We start from the raw sequence: 25,622 nt of genomic DNA, 5'->3' as shown, positions 1-25,622 counted from the left end.
TCTTGCCGCACTTAATTACACCCCTCGTGGGTAGTGTCGTAGCGGCGCGTGACGCGATGTTATCGCGGCGGCCGCGTCCACTGCCGCGGGCACGGCCCCACCCGCGCGGTTGCCGCACCCGCCGCGACATGTATACCGCGCCCAGCGACACCCTCGCTCGCAGTCTCCGCCGCTGACTGACGTCCACGGAAACTTTTATGTCCCTTGTTTATGGAGCTTGATGTAGTTTTACTCGTTCCCCTGTCGTGTAGACCCGCGCCCTGATTTATATTCTTATTGTGTGCCATTTGAAAACACAAATGAATTCGCATAGTTTAAACGAATTACAATTATACTTTGTATCCCCGAGTCCGGGTGTGATTTTAATGAAGTAAACTGCTATTTTGTGTCGCACACACCGTGGATACAAATACGTATAAGTACTTTAATTGAAAGAAAAAAAATCATGAGTAAAAACACTGCTGTAAAATAAACTTTATGCATGATTCTCACTCTGAGGTCACAGGTTTAAACCCCGCACGGAGCTAAACGATTGTCCTGATTTTTGATTTAGTTTTCGAATTCATGTTTGAATCATAAATGATTATCACGTACTCAGCGGTGAAGGAAAATATCATGAGGAAACCCATAATCCCGAGAAATGCGTATCACATAGTAGTAGTATATATCAAAAATAATTTAATAAAAAAAATTGAAGTTGCGACACAATTTGTTCGTGACAGAGTTAAGCGAGGTGTGCACCCGCCGACGTAGCAGCTGCGAGTATGACCAGCAGCGGCACAATGTGCGGCTGGGGTCGCCTCTGTCCACAATGAGACCCTGAGCGGTCGTGGTCCAGCGTGCTCTGCGCGCCTGTGTGCTGTGTTGTGTGCGTGCCGCGCCGTAACTTGCAGATTAGCAGCCAATAACAACACAATTCCCACGGTAGCACACGCTGCACGCGCCCCGGCAGCGGCACAGTGCCGACAGCGAGGATATTACAATATTATTACATCAAAAAGTTCACCAGCATCATGAAATATTAGTTCGCAAATTTTGTAAAATTCCATGGAAATTTATGACTTATTACAATAACAGAATGTGAAATGAAGCCACCACGTTTCTTAGGAAATGAGCGCTACCGTAAATAATAAACTAGCCGAAGCTTACGCAGCAGGCGGTGTTATTGTTTATTATTTTTGTTGGATACTTCCACTCGGCAAGTTTTACACAATCTCGCTGAATTACTTATTTTGCATTTCACCCGGCGACCGGCCCGGCAACTCCTACAATTAATGAGTCGTTTCTCCTCTTGCGTTAGTTCCATTAAACTTTAATAGAAAATTTGCAATTTTGCATATAATTTGGGTCCTTAGTTGCTTCGTAAATAGGAGTCGAATGCAAATAAGTAGGTACATCAGAGCGTGAGCAGTGTGGCACACACATCGCCTCGATAACAACGTCGAGAACACGATTTCCCGCGAGAACGAGGACCGCAAAAACAACAAGTCACATAAAATTAACCGAGGTGCTTACATGTCCATTCCCAGAGCACGCGTGTGTCGGACCTTGCGGCGGCCGGCCGCGGCGACCGGCGGCTAACCGCGGCTGACCGCGGTTGGCGCGCCGCCAGCGAGTGATGAACGAGTCGACCCCGAGATATGCAGATCACAGAAACACGCCGATAGCGACGGTAATGGCGCCGTCACATCCGCCTCAGACACTTACACACAGACCAAGCAGCCGATTACAACTTAATATAAATAAGTAAATACAGGCTTTTAGATATAACGCCGCCCTTTCTTATGTTTTAGTGGTAAGTCCTTTCTGTAAAATTATTCTTGTATCTTGTAAGCTTGTATCTCGCGTACTATTGTTGGCGAAGAGTAGATACACCTCTGGCTACCTCTTGGTGGGATACCGGCGTGATGCTGGGATATGTTATCTTGTAAACAATAAAGTGTTTTTTCTACCTTGGTTTTGGTAGTGGGAAATTAAAAATAATTAATGTAGTTATCTAAAATTGTTTATTAAATACTTTCGTAAATTGTAGTAAAGTCATGTGTAGTCATGTGTGTGCGTGTGTGTGTGTGTGTATGTGTGTCATGTGTGTGTGTGTGTGCATCGTATCAACAGTGGCTGCAAGTTGTCTTTGATTATTTGTGGCTCTGCCCACCCCATTAGGGATTACGGGCGTGAGTTTATGTATGTGTATGTGTACGGTGTTCCAGTACAGACTTTAAATGATAGATTTGATTTGATTTACGATGATTTATTGATAGAAATTAAGTATAAAAATGATAATGAGTACACGCGATGATTGCTGATTGTGAACTGAATTGCGTTGACCTAAATTGCATACAAATGATGAAGAGTGCTGAGGTGACAATGTACGGTCGTTGCCTTTGTACCGTACAGTATGTGTCATGTGCGCTAGATTAACATTTGAAATCATTGATTCTGTTATTTGATCACTGACACCAGATAAACACTTGTTATAAGTAGTGCTGTGGTAACTTCATCGTACTGTCATGCCTATAGTGCCCAGCACTGGAAGAGTCACATCCACGACTCTCCAGTGCATTGTCTTTTATAGAAAATCAATACTAGATAGGTTAATATTACCACCAAAATCTGTATAACACCAAGTATATATTATATTGTAACATTTTTTCGTGTTACTGCGTAGAAACGCTTCCGACCGAGTTGACATGGCAACGGCCTCGGGGATGATCTAAATCTCGCCTCGTTCCCAAGTCTATATACAAACTACTTTGTTTAGCAATTAAACTAAAATATTGAATATATTGATAAAATAGTGTGCAAACAAAGGACCAATAATTAAGATCGCCTAAGGCGCCTGAAACGCAACCATTCAAAGGTAACCTTGTAATCTTCTTTATGAAATCCCGCGAAATGCGGCTTATGTAGTGTGTACTTAAAATTGACAATGCATCAACTGGGCCTCGTCCGTAAAGAATCTAAACAACCTAAATAACTAATCGTCGTCCATGCTTTTCCGCATAGACAGCGTGTCTTTTTTCTCAATCATGTACAAGCAAACATTATATAAGTAGATTTCCTTATTTACAATTTAAACCGTCTATTTACCGAGTACATGATGTTGTCGAGTATACAGCGCCGTCGCTGTTCAACACGCTCGACGCTGGTTATTTATGTATTTGTTCGGATCCTCCGTTAATTTGTCACGCGACATGTTCGCCGGGAGAGTAATGGCCGCTGCTAGATAAAGCCGCGCATTAAAGGAATATTCTAAGGAATTTATAACTGGAGCCCGAAAATAAAAACATAAGCCCGGGGCTCGCGGTCGCATAATTAAGCAGTTAGTCCGCGGTCGCGGATTACCGCCGGCCCAGCTAGCGGTGCGGGCACGGCGGCGCGCGGCCCACTCGCGCCCCGCACGCGCCCTGCTCGGCTCGCTGTCTCGCCCTCCATTATAATTTTTCACGTTGTCCGGCGATTGCCCGGCTTTCTGCATTGTGCGCCCGGAGCCCGGATCACGGTTATAGCCGCGCGCCGGACGACCACACGCCCAATACCGGCTCGCGCTACCGTAAACTTGTCGGCTCTATTTAACGAGGACAAAAATTGCGAGTTCAACACACACGTTACAACACCGTGACATAAAACTTGTCTGAAACTAACGTCGACCACCGTACACAGTTGTCGCGTCATAAACCTCAACAATGCTGGAAAATACGAAACCGAAACACATTATATACCGCACATATGTTTGGCTATTTTAAAAGCAGATCCTTAAATAATGACCATTTGAAGCGGAATTACCGAATGATGAAACTATTTGCTTTTTTTATTGGGTTGCTGGAGTCTAAACAATCGCGGCGGGCGCAGGCGACGCGAAGTCGCGGAACGAAATAAAGCAACCACTTCCTCGGAGTTAGTGAGTTAGTCGTTTTTGCGTAACACTTTGAGGAACTAATCGGCGAGGTAAAAAGTTGGCTGGCGACGACTGGCCGCGAGCCAGTGAGAGCCGCCGCCACTGCTGCCAACAGCCACACTGACACAAGAAATTAGGACACGACTCAGGAACTATTGTAAATCTGCATGTGAAGGACCGAACAACTTGAGACAAAAAAAAGAAATTCCACAGTAGCTGTTTGCTGGAAACAAAATTACATTGGCATCAAACAAAGTTTCCAAAGAAAATCTTTTAGGAAGAGATCTGTAAATTATATTTGTAACGATAATACAGGATACGCACACGGCAAATGCATTCTCTTCATTCATTACATGTAGTGACTGTTACTTTAAGCTAAGTTTGAAATCTTGTGGACAAGATGCAAGCGAGGCGTAGTGAGTGCGGCGAGTTGTGACTACAAATCTAATTCTCTAGTTACCGTTTCCATGACAACGCCAATTTATAACTCATGCCCGATATAATGGTCACATACAAGTTGGAACTAATTTGAAACGTGTCTCCGATTCTGTTCGACTGAATTCAGTCACGTAGATCGAATGAGTTAACGCTAACTTCCATTACACAAACACACACACTCACAGCTACCTGCGCCCACATCCACAGACGTGGAGAGTGGCGATACCATACTGGGTGGTGTGATACACCTCGCTGTGGTGGTTTCTTGTTGCGGACGGAAAGGAAGGTAAAAGTTGACAATGAATAGATCATCTAACATTCAGACAACAATTTGAAATCTTTGACATCTAGTTTGAACAGCGATCACCGGGGCTCCACACTTGCATTACATAACACTATATACGTCACACTGCTGCTCAATCAACCGGAGCGGGTATGAAGCGTACTTTTATGGAGGTACTTTTATGGTTTTATGGTTTACAGAAATTGACATAAAACCAAAAAAGTACCTCTATAATAATACACATAAGCGTCAAACTTGGTGTAAATGTAGAGTAAACTGCAAGGTAAATTAAAACTGCTGTAGGATATCTTATGAATAAAAATAAAATAAATAACAACTAGTAAAAATAATAAAAGTTCACAAATTATATAATCACCCGTAAAAAGGAAGGACAAGAAGAGGAATAAATCCCAGATTCGATTTTTTTTTGACAAAGGCTAAAAAATTTTTGCGAAGACAAAATTGCTTGCAATTAGTAATCACGACCTATGTCAAAATACACACAATCGTTTTTCAACGGCCGTGCGCGAGTCAGAATCGCACTTGACCTTCGAAATGACCATGTGGCCAATGACTGTAAGTATAATGAATAACTATACAACAAGCTGTAGGTCCAGTGTGCGCGGGGCGCGGCGGCGGCCCCCCGCAGCTGCGATCACAGCGCGCGAACACAAACACGTGATTGTTTGTTTGTTTGCGTTCCATTAACGCCCCGCCGCCGCCACGCACGGATTCTCTTCTTTCCTAAAATGTAATGGAAAACTCAATTTTGCGTAAACAGGCTTGAAATTTCCGGTCTGTCCTTTGAAAACATCATTCCATTTGATGTAATTGCCATGGCAAATTGAGAATAACATGTCTTTAGATTGCATTTTCATAGCAATTCTCTCTTCAAGTTTATTATTATCATGAATAGACCTAAGTACGACGATCCGAAAATAGGATGGGTAGTTTAATATGTTATATCAAGGAAAGTGTCAGTAAAGTGGTGGTGAGATCATGATTGAAGATATGAGTGTTTGCTAGGGGTATTGCTAGCATGGCGGCGATAATTCGCCTCCCCCCTCCTCGCCCGCGCCCCGCCCGCGCCCCGCGTTGCACCTGCCGATACTCTCCGGATCACGCATGACACCAGTGAGTAGAGTAGTCCCTGTTCGCTGCTGTAACTACGCTTCTGGTGGTCGCTCCTCGTGTCCAACTACAACCACCACGACACTCCCACAACGCTCTTGTAATCGAAGTAAGTAGGTCAGCTCGGGCATTTCACGATTTATCAATAAATTACTTAATTTGTGCAATGTTCTCATTAACCTTTTAAACTCAAAACTTTAGACTCTCACTTGTTCTCATTTGGTTAGACACGAGGCAGGCAGAGGCTGAACCGCAAATTACGACAAGATCTAAATTAGATCCCGCGAAAATAAGAAAATATTTGAATAAAAACTGCCGTAATGTAATAATACAAATGCTATGCATAGAATTTGAAATGAGAATTACAGTGGTGCCTAATATAAAAACATTTACACAATGAGACAAAGAACGAATACTACGTATGTACTTCCCAGCGCTGTATTCCAGATAATAGTGAGCTTATTAGTGTCGTGTCACACGAGCGGGCTGCCCGCCACCAGCCTCCACGCGTGACCTTGGCTACAATATTATCGTTACGTAACAGCTTCTAGGATAATGGATAAATGTGAGTACTCAGGGGACTTCCCAAGCAAGTGACAAAAGTAAGTGGTGGTATTTAATTACTTATTTTAGGAGATACAGTCATTCAGTCAGATACAGATTGCGCCTAAGCAACCATATTACAAGAAATAACTAATACCAAAAGGGACATTGGAGACCATTACTATGCTTGAGAGATTGTGGCAAACGTTACATGGCTGCGATTAAGATCGACCATAATGACTGAGATATGTTCGCTAAAAACATGGATAAATAGCGAAAATGTGTAAAGAATAAAATACGCGGCAATGCTTGGTTGAAATTTTGAAGCATCAGACGACAAGGAGACATCAGGGCGGTCTAATTCTTGCAACCGCATTTTTTTTCGGTCGAGTGTACGGTAGACCTTTCCGCTCCCATATCGCCTACCGAACAAACATGCCTCGCAAAGACTATTAAATCGTCTTCAGTAGATAGGTGAGGCTCACGATGACGTTTTTAGTAGTAAAATTGTAGTTAAAATCATGACCTTCATTGTGGTAAGCTAGATTTTAAGGAAATTGTCGTCCACCTGCGGTGTGTGTCGTTCGTCTGATGTGTGCTAGCTGGTGAACGACATGCAGGCGACGGACACATAGGCGGCTTATTTAAAATTATAAGAAAAATGTTTTAACTTAATATTTTCCTGTTCATACACAAGAAAATAAACTCATAATTACATAATATAATCAAATATCACTGCTAGCTATAACATGCTTAACAAGATATGGAAGACAGAATAAAGACTCAATACCCATTACAAACTCCCGATTCCAATATGTTTTTGTTTCTGGTGCCGCCCACGAAACAGATGACGCGTGCCACTGTAAACGTGTATTAGCCGACCCCTGACCACGTCGGTTCACGTGGAATGATACGGGGGAGGCGCACTAGTATTGACACTGTAGTGGTGTTCACCTCGTGACACATAAACGACAAATATCACCGTGGACAAACTTTAACAGCAAATAACTTTTAAAATTAATAGGCAATGCTATTTTTCTAATCTTGTAAATACGCATAGTCAAATAGTATTGAATATTTGATTGTAGTTGTGATGCCGGCTTCAATTTTTTTCCTACTCTTAACATTGGTTTGCCCTTGGTTTTGGTTTCATACAAGACCATCATACAGAGTCATCCTGTCCTCCACTGGGACAGAGAAGATGACTGTTTGGCGCGTCACAATCAGAATCAGAATCATTTATTCACCGTAATTGTCATGGATAAACTTATTGAAGGCCAATTTAACATTTCTGAGTCTACGTCATTTCACATGGCTGAGAAGAAGAAATGACAAGAAACTGCAACAGCAACACATCTTTTAAATCAATGTAGGTATACATTACAAGTTATTTAATAACTAGAGGAACACATTAAATACCAGACATTTTTATCATTTAGGTAAGTAATCATTAATCTTATCTTCGTGTGGGTTGTAAGGTAAAGTACCAACCTCATCAACCCTGGTGTCATGGTTAGTATTGAGCTGCCGAAGGCCTGACATGGTTCATGTAATGACTACTTACTTACATCAGTAAGTAGTAAGTGGGACTATCGGTTTAACGTGCCCTACGAAGCACGTATCATCTCACTTTTGGACAATCAGGTGTCAATTAATCTTATAATAAGCTTTTTTACATAAAGTAAGCTACTAGTGATGTTCCGAATATCCATATCCGTATCCGTATCCGCGGATATCCGAGATAAAAGAAAAATCCGTATCCGTATCCGTGTCCGTTACTTTCACGCGGATCTTTTACGGATCTTTTTCAGGTGATTAAGTAGAATTATTAAATAAAAAACTATAAAATTCCATTCAGATTATTTTTATTTCTTAAAATCAAATATTTGGCACCTTTATATTGCAAACATTTAGACAGATAGATCTTTATAATGAAAGCAAGATAAAATATCACTTTTATAACAATGAAACAACTAGAACTTTAATCTGTTTTTTTTTTAAGAAAATAAAGATCCGTATCCGTATCCGCGGATATACATTTTTAACGATCCGGCACATCACTATAAGCTACACAGGAGCTTTAATTTTTTTTTCTGACAAATTTAAAATATTAAGTTGTATTTTATTGTAAAAACGTATACATAACCCCAAAAAAGATAAATTGATGTATTTTACTTAATCTAGAAATTTGAATAGCAATTTTATTCTTATTCTAAAGACCTCAACACTTGCAAAGACGGAGATTGGAGCCATCGGCAACGCAGGACGGAAGGGGCAAGTCACAGGGACTGGAACCTGGAAGCTGATGGAGGGCAGCAGTGACTGTCAGTACTATTCAGACGCGGAGGACAGAAGTTCTAGTACGGCTTTGGGCGCCATCTCACTCGCGTCAGACAGTGCGGGGCGGAAGGTAAGAGGGAAGGAACCACTGCCTTATTTTTCCTTAAAAGTAGCATGGAGAATGCTACACCGACAAGAGCGTGGGTCTTAAACTAGTGATGTAATGAAACATTGGTACCTCGCGTTGGGACAGGTCAAGTGAACGACAAAATGTAGATACGTTCAATTTACTTTAAACCACTATGCCTCCATTAAAACAGTGACTTTTAATATGTTGTCATAATTTAGTTGTCAGAGAGAATAAGTTTTAACATAAACCCGTTGACAGGTTGCGGTGCCACTTTTCCGAGCATCAACTTTAGACAAAACATAATTATTACAAAAAAGCACGGCGGAAATGTATGAAAATGACCGCCATAATCACAAACAATCGCAAGAAATCGAAAAGCTTATAGACGATTTGGAGGAAAACTTTTATTCGTTTCTTTATTCGCGGCCGCAACCGGCTTTTAATCCGGGTGTACTTAATTGCCTGTACTTTAGCACAAAAAATTCAATCCGCCGATGGTGGCCGATTCCATAAAGTTGGTTAATCTCTTAATGCGGGAATATGCGAGGAGAGTTCGGAGGTAACGTCTTCCCGGGCCTTTTGCATAATATCGGGCGGCATTACCGGAAGCGGGGCGCGGGGGCCGCGGGGGAGGCTCACATTGTTTGAGGATTTCCATTTTATTTTATCATGTTATATTAAATATCCAATTGATTTAGCATCAAAATATCTAAGTTCAGTTCCACCCACCTATTTTCTCATTACTCGGATACACAATTATTCAAAAATACAATGTAATGGCAGAATTTAAGCATATATAAAAGTAATTGTTGCTTGATTTTTGGATCACATTATGTATAGTGCTACCTATATTGCTTCTCTTTATTTTGGTCAAAATAATAATGACTGGAAGATGTAATTGTGCTGGGGTGTAATAAAAAGGGTCATCATTTATAGGCACCCAGAAACAAAGATAAAAGATGCATATGCCTTGTAAACGTCCATTTCTTGTTTGTGATGTAACTAGTTGTTAAGTGCAATAAAGTATAAAGTATGTCTGTTCTCCATGGAATTTGAAGTTTGTGGGAAAATCTTTACAGAGCCATCTACGAGTATATTGTTTTTGAGGAACGTAGCCTGGAAAGTACCTCATTAAGTGGCTTTCTGTTGTAAGTCTTAGTAGGTACTTTTCATCAGTACGGCATTGTATATTAAATAGAAGCTTGGGCAGGTGTCGCGGGTGTCTGGTGCATGATGTGGCCGGCCGCACCTTGTGCCAGCCGCGCTCCACCGGGCGCGGTGCGCCAGCTCCCCCGGCCTCCCGCGTCTGACCGCTCAACTCTCCAACTAATATCATTAACAGTAAGCCCCTCAGCCGCATAATCCGCCGCCATCGGGAGTTCACTCCAACTTGCCCTTCATTGCGGGAAATTGAATCTCTAGTTTTGCATAAGATGCATACAAGGAAAACGGACGTGATTTAGAGTTGTAAGAAATTGGCACTCCGTTGTACGACCAAGCTTATATTTGTAAGACACATATTATACCACGTAGGTGTTGTAAGTTAACATTCTAATATATTTCACAAATCTCTTTGTTAGGTAATACTTAGACATGTCTCCATTTAGCATGATTTCTACCGGTGATTCATCTAAGTGAGCTAGATACTTGCATGGCTGATAGACTATGAAGCTGTTATGCAGTTAACAGGACGTCAGATTCACGGAATGTAAAATTCATTTTGTAAATTCAAAACCTGTTCTAAGCTCCTCCAGCTCGTCTAGAGAAAAGAAAAATGATTTAGTGTCACTTGCACAAACCTCAAACTCCACAAAGCTGCAATGCATTCCGCGAAAGAATCCATCAGGCTAAATTCTTACTGTGCGCTCACAGTGACAATTTGAGTTTGTTCGCAAGGATATCGTCGGGGGTCGGCGGGATAATGAACGTGGATAGGGACGCGGAGTGATTTTTTTCGGACACGGAATGTTTTAAATGGTGTGTTAAATGTCATTTAGAGGGTACAAACATGGAGGGCGGGGCTGGAATCTGTCCTCCGGTCGCCGGGTGCCGGTCGCCAGTCGCCGGATACCGGGCGCTAGCCAGCGGTGCCTGACACGCCGGTCACCAGGAATCCTAATTTAAACTTTACCAGCCTTCGTTACAAAAACAATTAAACTAATGCTTTGTAAAATTCGAAGTAGATACATGTAATGAGTGGAACGTAGGGCTACATTCAGAAAGACACCGCCTGTATAATTCAGGGAAAAGGGGAATTCAAAGTTAAACTGAGATAGGATGGGACTATAACATAGCTGGCGAGGAGCGGGTGTATATACTCACTGTGCACCTCGCCTGCGGGGACGCACGCGTGATGCTATGCTATGCTATCATCACATCACTAATTTAAGAGCCGCGATTTTGTCGGTGTAGCATTCTCCATGCTACTTTTTACTCCATGTTGATTTTTTTGTGCTGAAATAGGAATTCGAAGTATCCAAACTATAAGTAGTGTACACTGTAGTGTGTTCGATCGATTAATATACTCTACTTTCATAATGCGAACAAATTTTATTGAGAGTTTTCGTAAAAGACAATTCAATAAAATTATAGAGCAAACAACAAAACAAGAAAAAAAGTATATTTCTCTGAAATTCTTCCGAATAGTGATAATTAGAAGATGGCCGTGGACGTATACCAGTCCGACCTAAAAGTTTGCTTATCACGCCATACAACTACGGCTATTTACTAAACATCACTATTTTATTGTTTCATATTTTTTAGAATTAGTTTTGAAACTTTTTTTTTTGACGTGACTTATTGTAGATTTACCGCCTACGGCATTCACTAATTGGCAGTTGTATCTGAGCTTCTAATTTAACTAGTATTGTCTCCTCCCTTTCATCTACCTGTATGTGTTTATTTTTACACCACAGACACATGTTTTATTATGTATCGTTGTGCTGTAAGGCACACAGTACGTTACACGAACGTTATATACGATAGTTGCTGGTCGTGCGGCCGAGCGCGCCCTCGTATTTTTGTAGCGAGAGAAACAAAACTCACACTGTGAGACTATCCTTTGTTTGGTCTTTGCAGGCTTGAAGGCGCCTGTGCCCAGCAGTGGGACGTTATATAGGCTGTTTATGTGATGTTGTGACGCCTTTGTACCGCAGTAGCGGGCCCTCCGCGTGCCGCCGCCGCGCCGGCCGCGTTCCTGCACATATCTTGCGGCACGCTACCACACAAACTTATTTGGGTTTAGCCTGAATACATAAATGAACACACACACTTTAAATCAATGATAAAATAGAATTTTGCCCTAGTTTTCCATTTGAGAAGGATTGAACAGTCAACCGGAAAATAATAAGGAAAAGCAGAACTTACCTTAATCCGATCTGGTACATACATAAACTCACGCCTATTTCCCACCGGGGTAAACAGAGTCTGTGGAATTCCATTTGTTTCGATCCTGATACACTGATAAAGAGAAAACTGAATCGAATAATTCTATTCGCACAAAATATGAACCCACAGTTCTTGACTATGAGCATGACAACAATTACACCACCAGGCCCTCGTGCTGTCCCTGCGAATTATCCGAACTACATCGTCATTACACCGACGTCGCCGTCGGTGCCATCTACCGGAAACGATTATCAAAAAATACATATTATGATTCAAACAAGATGTCCACATCATTCCGTGTACTGAGCTAATGAGCGAACGTTTAAAACTTCCAAAATGCAAATTCTGATTATTGTGCATTACGAGGCACGGAGCGGGCGCGGGGGGGGGGTTGAGCAGTAAATTTGAACTGTTATTGATATAGAACAAGTTAGACGCTCACTGATGTAACAGCCTCATTTGGCCGCTTCAATAAACGTTTATTGTTTTTCTTCGCAGTTGAATCAGGCCCCGTCCGCCTGCACTCGCCAACAGTTATTATGATTGCCTTATCAATACTAGTTACTTTTGTGTCAAATACGCTTCGTGCCGGGCACAGGCTGCCCCGGGGTGTACCAGCTCCATCACTCTGTGAAATGTTACATAGCTGCGATACGCGCTTGGTTTTCTACTCTACCTGCCTATTAATTAGTATAATATTAGTAAATTATGAGTACTGCAGTGGAAAGAGCGACCTAGGCCGGCCCAGCCCGCATGTTGTCTGCCTCACCTGTAAAACACGCGAGAGTGAACACAGATGAGCGGGCCGCGGGCCCCGGCAGTCCCCGGCCAATAAATACAAACACGCCACACAGCAGCCTCAGCCGCTATCAGCCCCGCAGCGGCTAGCCGGCATGAAACATTCATGGCCATTTCTAATGAAGTCGTTTAAATTTCCATGAGCAAGGGTTATTTTGTCCCCCGGGCGGAGGAGCAGGAAAAAAGTAAAAAAGCAATTAATGTAATGGCAGGCAGATATCCGCTAATCACAGCCGCCCCCAATTATGGAGATCGCTTGTAGTACGTACGTAATGGACTCCGAGTAGATTGTAACTGATAGTAGGGTTACATTACAACGCGCAATGGAGATAATACGGTTCCTGAAACGTTCTTCCAGCGTGATGAAACGGACAGGTTTGTGCAGACATCGCAGAGTATCATCTGTGCATCAAGTGCAGCGAGCTAGTAGCGGGTAGTGTACCGGGGGCCGCGCGCAGCCCGGGCCGCCGGTGGTAATTGTTTCCGCGCGGTGACCAACTACAATGCATTTGCATTGTCGCTCTGAACACGGTGACGGCTGCACCCCCGCGCCCGCACCGCCACGTACACCTCGCATACACAAAGCAATTATGTGACTCTCATCATCTAACGCTTCAGTAGCATGGTGATACGGCCCACCATCTATCACGTTAGACCAACAGAAAGTCCGGTAAGGCGTAGTTACGAGTATCCAGTTCACCTCGTGATGGATTTACACCTGTGACTAAACCAATTGGGTATGTAGACGTGAACTGTCCAATAGTCAGAAATCAAGGATCTATGCGTTTAGAGAATATAATTCTATTCAGATCTAATTTTTATTCGCCCTTAATAGTTTCAAAGATCTAATGAACCAATGATTGTGAATATTTGTGAAAAACATATAGTCCAAGAAACCATAAGTCAAATTAAAACACATAATACCGGGTTCTTATCGCGTTATTATCAGGAATATGAGACTCCCGATATTTCAACACTGTTGCAAGGCCATGATCACGGGACAAACGTTAAATTAATAGAGGTGAACAAATACTTAACAGCTCCGGTAGATGGTAATGATTGGAGGATTTTTCGAGTATTTACTGAATTATTATGCCGCAGCTTCTATCACCTTCTTCAAAACTCTTTATTTTTTTACTTGCTACAAACTTTCCGTCATACTAAAGTCAACAAAATACAAACATATTCTTACATATATTGCGAACTGAACATAATTAAGATTTGTCTGGGCAAACAGATCCGGCCCTGACCGTGACCGGACGGCGCCCGGACCGGACGCGGTGTCCGTTGCGGATTTAGTCTCGCTGCAGGCGCTACTTGTTAACTCACTCACACCGACACCATGTACTCTCCTTCACCTCTATAACCACAGATACAAAGTCCACAATCACTGCGCGAGCTCCTCGTTACCCTTGTAAGGATTATCTTGAGTGGCGTCATCCGCAGTCGGTTTAATTTTATTTGTCGCGAGTCGCAGCGACGCGCGATGCGGTCCAGCTCTTGTGGCCGCTGGCATGTTGTACGACTGGCGACCGGTCACCTGTTGGGGAGTGCCGCCCACTTGGACACTGGCACTCGAGAGCATCATGGATTATGCCTACTGTCTCATCGGACGACATATGACACAAGGATTAAAATTTCTGCTAATTACAAGCGGACGCTGAATGTTCCCTCTAAAAAAATATTTGTAAAAGAAACAATAAGTCCAGTGTTGTTGGTATTATAATGAAAGGCGCCGTGTTTGCAGGGAGCAGATACTGGTTTTCAATTACGGAGGAACAAACATAAATTAAGTTCGTTCCTTAGGCCGGCGCAAAATAAAAAAGTTAATAAATCACTTTATTCGTTGCGCTAAGCTTTACGAGCAGCCCTAATGAATTACATAGCCCCCCCCCCCCCCCCCCGCATCCCGCGGCCCGCGGCCCGCGCCCCTGCGACTCACTCAAACATCAATTTCATATAATTACTTGGAATTCTAAATTAACATTTTATGTTCCCATCTCGCCAGCGGCGACTTATAAAACCTCTCCTTAGCAAAACAGATACATAGACATACTCGTATCCAGTGGATACGGCGTTCAACTTTGTCAATAGGGACTTAGAAACATTTTTATTATTTACTATAAATTGCCTGCGTAAGTACCTCTGCAGGATATATATGTATACTTATTATTATGCTGCGTCCCACTCATACACCCACACGTTCAGGTGACATCACACTACCGAGCGTCGGAAGGATTTAATTTGCGCGTTTTATAAGTGATATAATATAAGTGGTAAGTAAGAGTACCCATACGCAATTTATTACGAATAATTTACAATGCCACAAGAACTCTAGCAGTTTCTTTACATATTATGTGGCTTCTACGTTGACTATATCTTGTCATTTTATATATAATCCTGGCGGGCGGGCCAGCGTGGTTTTATTGCCAACCGCTGATGTATGGTGTCATGTAACGCGCTTGCGATGCGACATTAGCGGCGTCAAGTGTCGCCGGCGACGCGTCTCTCCCCGCGCGTGCCTCCAACGCACCTAAGTACCTATAAATAATAATAATAAAAAAGTTTATTTAGGTAAAATCTACGACAAACATATACATTTACAACATTAAAATATACACACATTAACATTACAATATCGGGTTATTTTACTTTCTCTGAAAAGGCTGCGTGTGAACATTCCCCGCTACGCTTATATTTACTGTGCTTCTACTGACCACTACGGGCACGAGCGAGGTAAATTGAAAGAGAAAGGAGACTCCTTTCCACAATGACGTTTTTCTTAATGCTACATTCGGATAGATTAGTTCAAGTTGTATATTTACAAGCCCACGCACACATAGGGCCGCGCGCACAACTGAGTTGAACTATCTGAATACTTATTTATAAAAAATAATTACGGAAATGAACGGTTCAGTAAGAATAATGCAAAATGCAACAGTCATGTAAAAGACATCCAACGAGCATCAAAATGCTTGTTCATACCTTGTCGTTATCGTGTATTAGCATTTTTATACACAGATAGAACTAATGACATCCATACAATGTACTTATCTTAATTAAGTACATAAAACACTCAAATTTGTGATACTTAGTGTTACAAACTGTTAATATTCTATTCTTACCGCTTGCCCTAAAAAGTATAATGTAAGCCCTGATTCCCTCTCTTTATCTCTATGATAAAATTACCAACATCACTCCGTCGCCTTATTACCCTTAATCAGAGTGGAAGCTCAGTAAGGTGCTGGTAAGAGGAGGAATGGAAGCAATAAACACGATGGCTGGCGATCCTAGCGCGGCGGTAACAGAGCGGCTAGTAATGAGCGGCGGCGCGGCGCGGGGATTTGCATTAGAGAGGGCGGGGCGCGGGGGAGCGAATTTTTCCTATTCCCGGTAATTCCAGCGCCTTTTTAAATCCCACCTTGATCCGCGCAATGAGCTCGCAAATTACGCGGATATTCCATGCATACGAATTACTCGTTGGGCCTCATCGGATATTCACAGGCGATGAGCGGCATCTATCCGCCGCCCGTCGACTTCGTGGCTTCCGTAATGTGCGCGTGCTTGCGCCTGCACCGACCTACACACACCTATCACATTCACCTGACCTGATATTACTCCCACGATTCCTTAAACGCTTTTATCACAACTTCATAAGTCTAGTGTATATTACATGTATGAAAATGAAAAGTTCTTACAATAACTTAGTATAATTACTAATACCATCATCATCAATTTAAGAGCCACGCTCTTGTCAGTGTAGCATTTTCCATTCCAGTCTATCAAAGGCCAATTCCTTGACTTCCCTATAAGACACGACGTACCTAATAAAACATGTTGATGTGCCGCACTCCTGCTACCCTCGTGTACAATGTTTACTTACTTACTTTGTTATTTGCCAAAACCACAGCACGAAACAGGGCGCAATAGAAATTCATTTCGGCTGTGAGCGCGGGCGGGCGGGCGGCGGCGGGCCGGGCGGGCCGTCTTAGAATTTGCGAAATGAATTGCCGACGAGCGGGATCGCAGTTGTTTACCAGATTGTATAGCTTCGTAGTTTAATTTCATTAAAAAACTTAATTCAATCCCGGCGCATAATGAAAGTCCGCGAAATGAATTTTTGCCGAGAAAATTGTTTTATCCCCATTTTGTGAAGTTGTTATACGTTACGGTCGAGGGATGATGAGCCGCGCCGTCTCGCTCGTGCTAATTGGCAGGCAATCGCGGCTGATGGTGTTGGGGCACACGGCGCGCGGCGGCCGGGCACACGGCGGTGACAGCCGGACCCACAGCACGCTCGCTCGCTGCACGCACCGAATTCTAACAAAACCTATCCTAGGTATCCTAGGTTTAGGAATTGGGTGCGTCTTGTCGACCAGGAACTGCGAGCCACCATAACAAACAAACAAAGACAAAGTTAGAATCTACACGAATTTATGCAACTGATTGGAGAACCATCATTAACGCTTCCGCTAGTAGCGGTAGGTTTGCTAATGTGATTGGTTCACACAATATGTGATTGCGGGGCGCGGGGGGCGGTGAGTGCGTTTGTGTTCCTTCATATTGTTAGCTCTGTAATGTTCCTCGAACCTCATCCATTTTGCAAATTTTACGCCACAGTACTTAAATTCATAAAAATATCATCCCTTTGATATTTTTATATGAGTAAGAAACTCATATATAAACGTTACCTCCTTTCAGCGATGGGTCAACCTATTTCAATAACTAACATCTTCACACAGACCCTAGCCGCTGATATAATATACAAATAGCTTAAAATTTAATTCACAAACTCGATTAATTCTAGGCTTGAGAAACAACAAAAAGTGATTCATTCCCGTGATAGCTTGAGATATTCCAAGTGGTGGCTGCCGTGTCTTGCCGCCAGCTGTACTGTAGGTAGAGCCGTGCCGCCGGGGCCGGCGGTGGCGGCGGCGGCGGTATAAATCACGCCACTTTATCGTCTTATATTTTTATGATATTTCGCCACAAACAAAGCCACTTCACATTTGTCTTCCGGCGTATCTCCTCCGGTTATTTTTCGCTCACCGCGAACAATACAGCGGAATCAAATGATAATTTTAAATTTGAGTAAGACGCGGCCCTAAATAAATTGTTTGAGATACGAGCCCGGCCTGGTGAGTTACGAGGTCGCACATTGTTCACCGGCGCATGCGCTCCGATGCGCCTGCACCGACTAGGACTGACGCCACTGGAGGCATCTCTGAAGATACAACGCCTGCAGTGCTGCCATAGGGCAGCACAGCACGAGGTACTCACTCTCTTTATATAGTAATGTATGCACCTTACAGCTATATTTATGTTATTTTTTTGTAGACTTGCCGGATGATATTCACTGCTTGTCCGGACATAATGTTACTGTGGATGTTGCAAAAATTGCTATGTTTGCTGGAAACGGGTCTTTTACTTCCGCATTGTTAACATAACATTACAATACATAGTTACGTTGAAAATCTGTAGCATAATTTCATCATGAGTATCGCTGCACAATATAAAGGGCATATTATCAGAGTGGTGCGGGCCCGCACGTGGCGGCGTGCTGACGTCACGCGTCATTTGCCCGCGATTGTTGCATGGAGTTGAGCGCCACGCGCTTCCGATTGGATGCTGATGTACCCGAGTGGCGTCCCGCACGCCGGGCAATCGACCTGAAACAAACTCAATATAAGTTCGCAATCCGTTCACGCTCTCTACTGCCGCCTGTGTGAATCAACGCCCGGGCTTACCTGCTGCGTATTGAATTAGCAGTAAAGTACCTATTGGGATCACTAACGGAGTCAACTTCGCAAGAACAGAACAGTAAGGAGGAGTGTTGTTGCATAATGACATCATTATCCTATCCTTACCTATACTTACCGAACGGAGTTTGCTTTGTAGGATTGTGAAACAACTTGTGTCGCCTATTAGTTGTGAGTGGCAGCGGTGGTGTGGAAACATTTGGTGATACAGGCAACTTAATTTTTTGTGTAGATCACAAGATCAATCTGTTTGCTGCGAATAATGAGCCCCGAGTTTGCACAACCGAAGATAGATAATTTTCCTCATAAATTAATATTAATCCTTTTTGGAGAAATTAATTCGGGAGTCCTTGATTCTTATCATCTGCCGTATTCCTGAATTACTTTTCCAATTTGCACGGGTCATCGAGTCTGATGGGACAATCTAAAATAACGTACCTGCCTACTTCAGCAACATTCTACTCTTAATACCTGAACAAAAGCGCGCTCTGGATTGGTGTAGTTTGTTTTAAAAAAATAAAAATATCATAAATCATCCAATCCATCAGTTTTCTAATAAATAGTATATAAAATGAAATCTGTCCTCTATGTATGCCTGCATTTTCCCGTTTGTTCTCACTAATTCGATTCATTAGTTTGGAATTTTTCCCATTTGTATGACTGTCGAACTAGTGATAGTAAGTCGATAGTCATACTTCATTTACGTGAATTTCAATCAATCAATCAAATATTCTTTATTGCACATAAAAAAAAATAATATACTTACACAGAAAATAACACATTACTAATTTCTGCTTTGGCTTCGGCTAAAGTGCGCGGCAGGTTTTTTTACCCTGGATTGTTCTGTACACCCCTGACGGCGTGCACTTATGCACAATTTCGCCAATGAATTAAATGAATGAGAACAAATGCATTTCTCTAAGATAGTGCAAAAATGGGACGACGAAGACGAATGGGGTCCCCATACATTACAACTTGAAACAATCGGTAATACCGAAAGCCTCAGGACTACGCTGTAAGCGTCGCGTTCAGTTAATTAATATGTAAGAGTGCGCGTAATGAAGCGCACTCCGCACTCATCGGCACATCAATATTAATTAACGTTACGTCACATCGGGCCGCCAGTTACCTCCTCCGTTCACTCAGGCGAGGACAATGCTCGCCGTTAAGGTATCGTCCTTGTTAATAACGTAATTAGTGTTATTTGGTGTGATTTAAATAATTGGTATCGCGGCGACGCTTTGTGGCGTTATCTCGAGAGGCGAATGTTCCGCCGGCGTCGGCGCTGCGGCACCGATCATTTGTCCACGAGGTATCTTCCAATTAGAGGTCGGCATTGGACACACTAATGAACACAGCGGCCGCAGTCAGCCCTCCCGGTGTCCCGTGTCCGGTGGCTCCACTCGCCACACTCTTTGTATCTCCGCTGTCAAAGGCTCGTAACATCTTGCGCCGCACGCCGGCGGTAATGTGCCGCCATTAATAGCAGCTATCAGTGCGCTACACACCACAAACCTCTCCAATTCTATTCTACTTAAACGTCTCAGGGCAGTAATGGCGTAATTTCCAACGCAGCTGTGCGAGTAGTGCGAGGAGGGCCCTGATGACGTCATCATCCGCGAATCAGCCGCCGCCGGTACGTAATGTCGCCTCATTACCGCTAGCTGCCATACGTGCTGCGCGTAGATACCACTAAAAACGACTTACGAATCACTTTCTTATCTGGTTACATCTATTCTGATTCAAACGAATATCAACCAGACCCCTCCACATCAAATCTTCGCGCTCACTTATACTTGGTAGTCACCTGAACTTACTTAGGTAGGTATAATGATTAACACACAACTAAACACAAAAGTACCTATAAACTTGGGAATATGATAAAATTTAATGTCAGGTTGAAAACCTCTTCCAGTGTATCGTACTGTCTCGTCGCGCAGTCGCGCACTCTGCGGCACGGATGGCACGCGTCGGTGCCCCCGAGGCGTCACCCTGCACCCCCGCCGCACCGTCGCACTGCAATTACGACCCTCATTATTTGGTACAAATCACTCGCTATTCCAAATTACATATTAATAACAATAGTTATGTAGGTAACTTCTTGTCAATTTTTACACTTAGGTAGGTACTGACCACCATTCTTCAGATTACACACAGGTAGGAAATACTCAAGTTGGTTAAGCTCTCTCGAATATTTCACTGGAAATAAGAAATAAAATACTTTTTGATCATTTATTACTTCCGCGATCTCGATAGAGTTGGCCACTATAAATTTTCCACGTCACGTCAAATAAGTTGCTAAGCTTGTTTAGTGTTCAAAGCTCACATAACAAGCTTATCGAGCGGCGAGCGGGGCGGAGGCGGGCGTCACAAGAGTTTGCGAGCGCAGAATACAATATATAGGTATGCGGTGCGACAAGCGACGCGGGCGCTGGCGCGGGAGCGAGCAAGCGAGGACAGGTGACGGCCATAAATACTGCGAGCAATAAAAGTTGGTCCGCGCTCCGACCACTGCAGGGCGGTAAAAACTACCATTCCCACGGCTACGTATGCGATATAATGCTGCCGGCACTCCAGCATATGTAAACACCCCGCCAGCGCCATGCGTCTTCCTCAGATATGTTTACAAAGAAAACAGATTCATTAATTATGTATCAGGAATATAAATTTAGGTTGCATAATGATTGTACTATTAAAAAAATATATACATATAATGTTACCTAACTTACTTTTCAAATCAGTCTGCGTCATTGTTGACGTGGTACCTGTGGCCCTAGGTAATTAATGCATCAACGTCTTTGAGTGTATCTCTGTTCTTAAAGCAGTCACATCTACTGCATGTGTACGACATAATATTATCATCAACAATGTAACCCTGTCTGCTCGAAGTAGTGCTTGTAACAAAGTTGCGCGGTGATTTCGCGCCGTGACTGGTTTCGCAATTCAGCGCTTTTACAGTTTATGTGCATTTATTTCATTCGACGACAAGTAAAATAAAACTAGGGGAATACTTTAGGGATGACTTGTGTTGTACCTATAAGTCATATACTTAGATGCATGTGTACAGATTAATATTTATCTAAGTACCTACATTTTAAAGTCGCTTATTGCAGATTTTTGCCTGACCGAACTTTCGGGGAGCGCTGTGGGTGCCCAGGAGTACAGCGAACTTAGGGCATAGTCTGGGAGGATTATGTTTTCGGGAAGCGGCCCGGAGTAAGTCAATAGCAATAACACTGATGGACGGAAAGCGTCGACCACGTCGGCGGGGTCATTATAACTAGGTACATCGGTATCGGAGAAGTTGTTACTCACTTATTGTTTGAGATAGTCTTACGTAAGTACAACAGTATCGCAAATTTATACCTACGAAGTTTCAGAAGTCAACTTACTAACACACTTGCTACTGCAGCCCCGTGACCGTCCCCCAGACAGCAGCCTGCAGTCACTGCATCACGACAATGAGGACGTGGCCCCTCGGGTGCACTTCCACGACATGATCGGGATGATAAATACAACGGCACATTTTTCAATACTGAAACGACATTTCAGGATGTTTGAAGGGCGCCATCTATAAGTTAATAGGAGCACCACAGACATTGGTGCCACAGCTATGACTAACGAAGAGTTGCAAACATGTCCATCGTACACTCAGTTCTGCCTGTCATTCATAGATGGCGTGCTAAGAAATATAAGAAAAGCTACCGACAGTTGAAGGTATCATTGCGCAGAATATATCATAGCTGGTAATTTAAGATGATGGCTAGCAAATACCAGCAATCAGGTAGCTATCCTTCCATAAACTCTCACTGCCGTACTCAACAGGTAACCAGAAAAACATACACACCCGCAGTCTATACCGCGGTAGGCAGGAGGTAGCAATTCACAGCCCGAAATTGTATTCCTAATTACGTAAGTAGTCGTTACATGAGCCATGTCAGGGGCCTTTGGCGGCTTCATAGTAACCCTAACACCAGGGTTGATGAGGTTGGTACTCCACCTCACAACCTACACGATAGAAGATTACGTAAGTAGGTAATATAGATAATTAGATCCTACGATAGATGGGCTGTCATCAGGGGATCAATCGGTTTCCTATGTGAGTATAATATACATACATCCATCATTAAAGGGAACATGGAACTTTGAATTAAATATTTTGAACTGTTTTGATTGGCGCCGCGGATATTTGTATAATTCTGACTAAGAATAACACATTGAGAGCGGAGAGCTTTTGTATTCCTTGCCAGCGATAATAAACGGCGCGAGCCACGAGTGGAGTACGGCGCGACACACTTGGGCGTCCGCCGCCGCTCCGCGCGGCTCGGCAGCGCGGCCCCGCGCGGCACGCGACGCGCTATTTGCGTCGCACTCTAAACAAACAATCTCGCTAATAGTTGCGCCGCTAATAGCGCGCTTATTCCGGCGCGGTATATCCGGCGACATAGTGCCACGCGCCATGCTGATGATTTATTAGAGAAAAACACTACATACGATAACGTCGGTATTTAGTACATCATTGATTAATTAAATAACTATATATTAATAGGATGAATATGTACAATATTTACAGTAGCAAAATATACAGAACGTAAGAGCGGGGTTCAGGGGTATCAAAGGGCCACGAGGGCGACCCTCGGCAGCATGACAGCAGCGAGCGCCGCGGCCCACGCCGGCCGCGCCGCGCCTGCGCCGCCGCCCGCGGACTGGTCGCGCTGCATCGCCTCCATCTCTCCCATATTTTCTAAAAATCAACATATTTTATTCAGTTTGAATATAAGAATAATAACATAGCATCATCCCGCATCTGGGCTGCCACGCCTGCTTCTGGCCGTGGTAGCCCAGCTGGTAGAACGCATGCCTCTCGCTAGCACAGGTCTAAACCAATGATTATCGAAAGCTACCTTCGTCGCGAAGATGCAGCCGCAGCGTGGCGCGGTGGCCGGCGGCCACGCAGGTGTACTCGCCCTCGTCCCGCGGCCGCGGCGCCGCCAGCCGCAGCCGGGACGTCGCGCGCGCCCGCTCCACGGACCGCTCCATCGAGTCCCCGTCCTGCGAGCGAGCGCACGTGGTCACTACTGTGTACAACTACAACTTACGTAGATAACAGACTGGCTGGAATGACCGGTTAGCCAACTCGGCCCACGGCGCAGCGCACCTGCAGCACGAGCGGCTGCCCGCCGCGCAGCCAGCGGATGTCGAGCGGCGGCGCCCGCGGCGGCGCCGGCCCCGCCCGCGTGGCCGCGCACGCCAGCAGCGCCGCCGCGCCCCGCGCCGCCCACACGTCGCCGCCGCCCAGCGCCCACAGCGCTACCGCCGCCTCCGCGGGCTCCCACGCCGCCTCCGTCGTGGTCTCCACCGCCGCCTCCGCTTCGTCTGAAAGCGTCAAATGTTGCAAGTTAGAAGCTTCTGCATCGTTATGCGAATCCACGCATGAGTCGAGTCAACTTAAACCATCTTAAACTGGAGAATGGTACAAACTTGTTCGTCGCCTAAGCTGCTTTGTTGTGTTGAACCGCACGCGGTTAGATAATCTACTTTGGATGGACGCTACGAGTGTATGGAACTTTCCATGATCTGTGCCGCCCTAAGTCGGTGTAACCGGTAGGAACTTTGGGCTTCGTGTGTGACCGCACTCACCGAGCACGGTGAGGTCGAAGAAGAGGTTGGACTTGGGCTCGGTGTTGAGCTGGCACTCGTAGCGGCCGGCGTCGGCGGCCCGCAGCCGCGCGATGGTCAGCCCGTGCAGGCGCGGCGCCAGCGCCGGCACGGACACGCGGCCGTCCGCCGTGAACACCGCGCCGCCGTGCACCAGGATCTGCAGGTCGCTCGACCGCACCCACGACACCTGCACACACGCGCCAATTATCTGCACTAACATCATAGTAGTCGCAGCACGCTGCCACCATATCATGCCGCGACTTGTGCTGAGTGAGGCCCTTTTATCAGGACGTCCACCACCACCTTATGATCATTTCGACAAACATCCTGCTTTTTTGTAATTGTTTTAGTGGAAAGATATGATGTTGTTGTCTTTTTTTTTTGTATGTGGCGTCCTTTTATAATAAACTTTTTCTATTCTATTCTATTCTATGCGCGAGATGGGAATTAGAACAATTTATTGAACGTAAATACTTATCATGGCACTTGATGAAGGTCAATAAAAAGATAGAACTCTATCGGGTGTAAGACGTCGCTCGCAATATACGTGCGACATGCTATAGCTACTTACTGAAAATATACAATATAATTTACGACCAACGGCCAAATTTATATTTTATACATCCCTTTTCAGTCATATCATAACGTAATACCAATACTTATCCCCCAATACACAGCGTGTGTGTGTTTTGTTACGCTGAAAAGCTAAGTTGGGCGTTGGAACGGTGATATACATTTATATAAAGGTGAACGTGTTTTTTCAATCATAATATATGGATTAGACAAGAAAAATAGGCCATATACCTTTCACATTTATCGATATTTACAAATAGCCCGGGCACTGCGCGCGCGCCGCCGCGGTGTCGCCACCGCCACGCTCACCTCACCCACTTCTGGCTCCGGTTCCAAACATAAAAATAGATGACGATGGGCTGGCCCTCGTTGGGACTAAATAAATGTCACATTAAACTGCTCTAATTCCTAAACAAAAGTATTATTATAGCAGCTGAGAAGCATTAGCACCCACTCCAGTTGTTTAACCGATAACTTACGATCTAGATTAGCGAGGAAGGACAGCGTACGGCACGCGCGGCCGGGTCGCTAAATTTTACTATTATTTGGCAGTGAGCACAGCTTCCGGGAAGCGTAGTGCGCGTGCCGCTATATCGGGAGCCAGTCGACGACCCGCATCGCCGGAATTGTTCACGATCACTGTCAGGTGGACACTTGTACCTCCTCCCCTGGTGACGTCACCCAGCCACCGCTCGCTGCCAGCAGCGTCCCGCCCGAGCGCCCGCGCCGCGTCACCGGCAT

General features: G+C 44.3%; 1 protein-coding gene across 1 annotated transcript; it reads right to left on the bottom strand.

Annotated features, from left to right (window-relative positions):
* Nucleotides 1–23,170: 23,170 nt before the first annotated feature.
* LOC126370779 (obscurin-like) lies at nt 23,171–25,622 on the bottom strand. The gene is made up of 5 exons (XM_050015803.1): nt 25,542–25,622; nt 24,288–24,495; nt 23,806–24,023; nt 23,552–23,699; nt 23,171–23,391 (listed from the first exon to the last, which is right to left on the bottom strand). The coding sequence occupies exons 1-5, from the start codon at nt 25,620–25,622 to the stop codon at nt 23,261–23,263; spliced, it is 786 nt and encodes a 261-aa protein (XP_049871760.1). The 3' UTR covers nt 23,171–23,260.

Source organism: Pectinophora gossypiella, chromosome 11 (genome assembly GCF_024362695.1).
Source record: "Pectinophora gossypiella chromosome 11, ilPecGoss1.1, whole genome shotgun sequence".
In the NCBI taxonomy this organism is placed as follows: Eukaryota; Metazoa; Arthropoda; class Insecta; order Lepidoptera; family Gelechiidae; genus Pectinophora; species Pectinophora gossypiella.
Note: the sequence above shows the minus strand (reverse complement) of the source record. Positions and strands in the feature narration are given on the sequence as shown.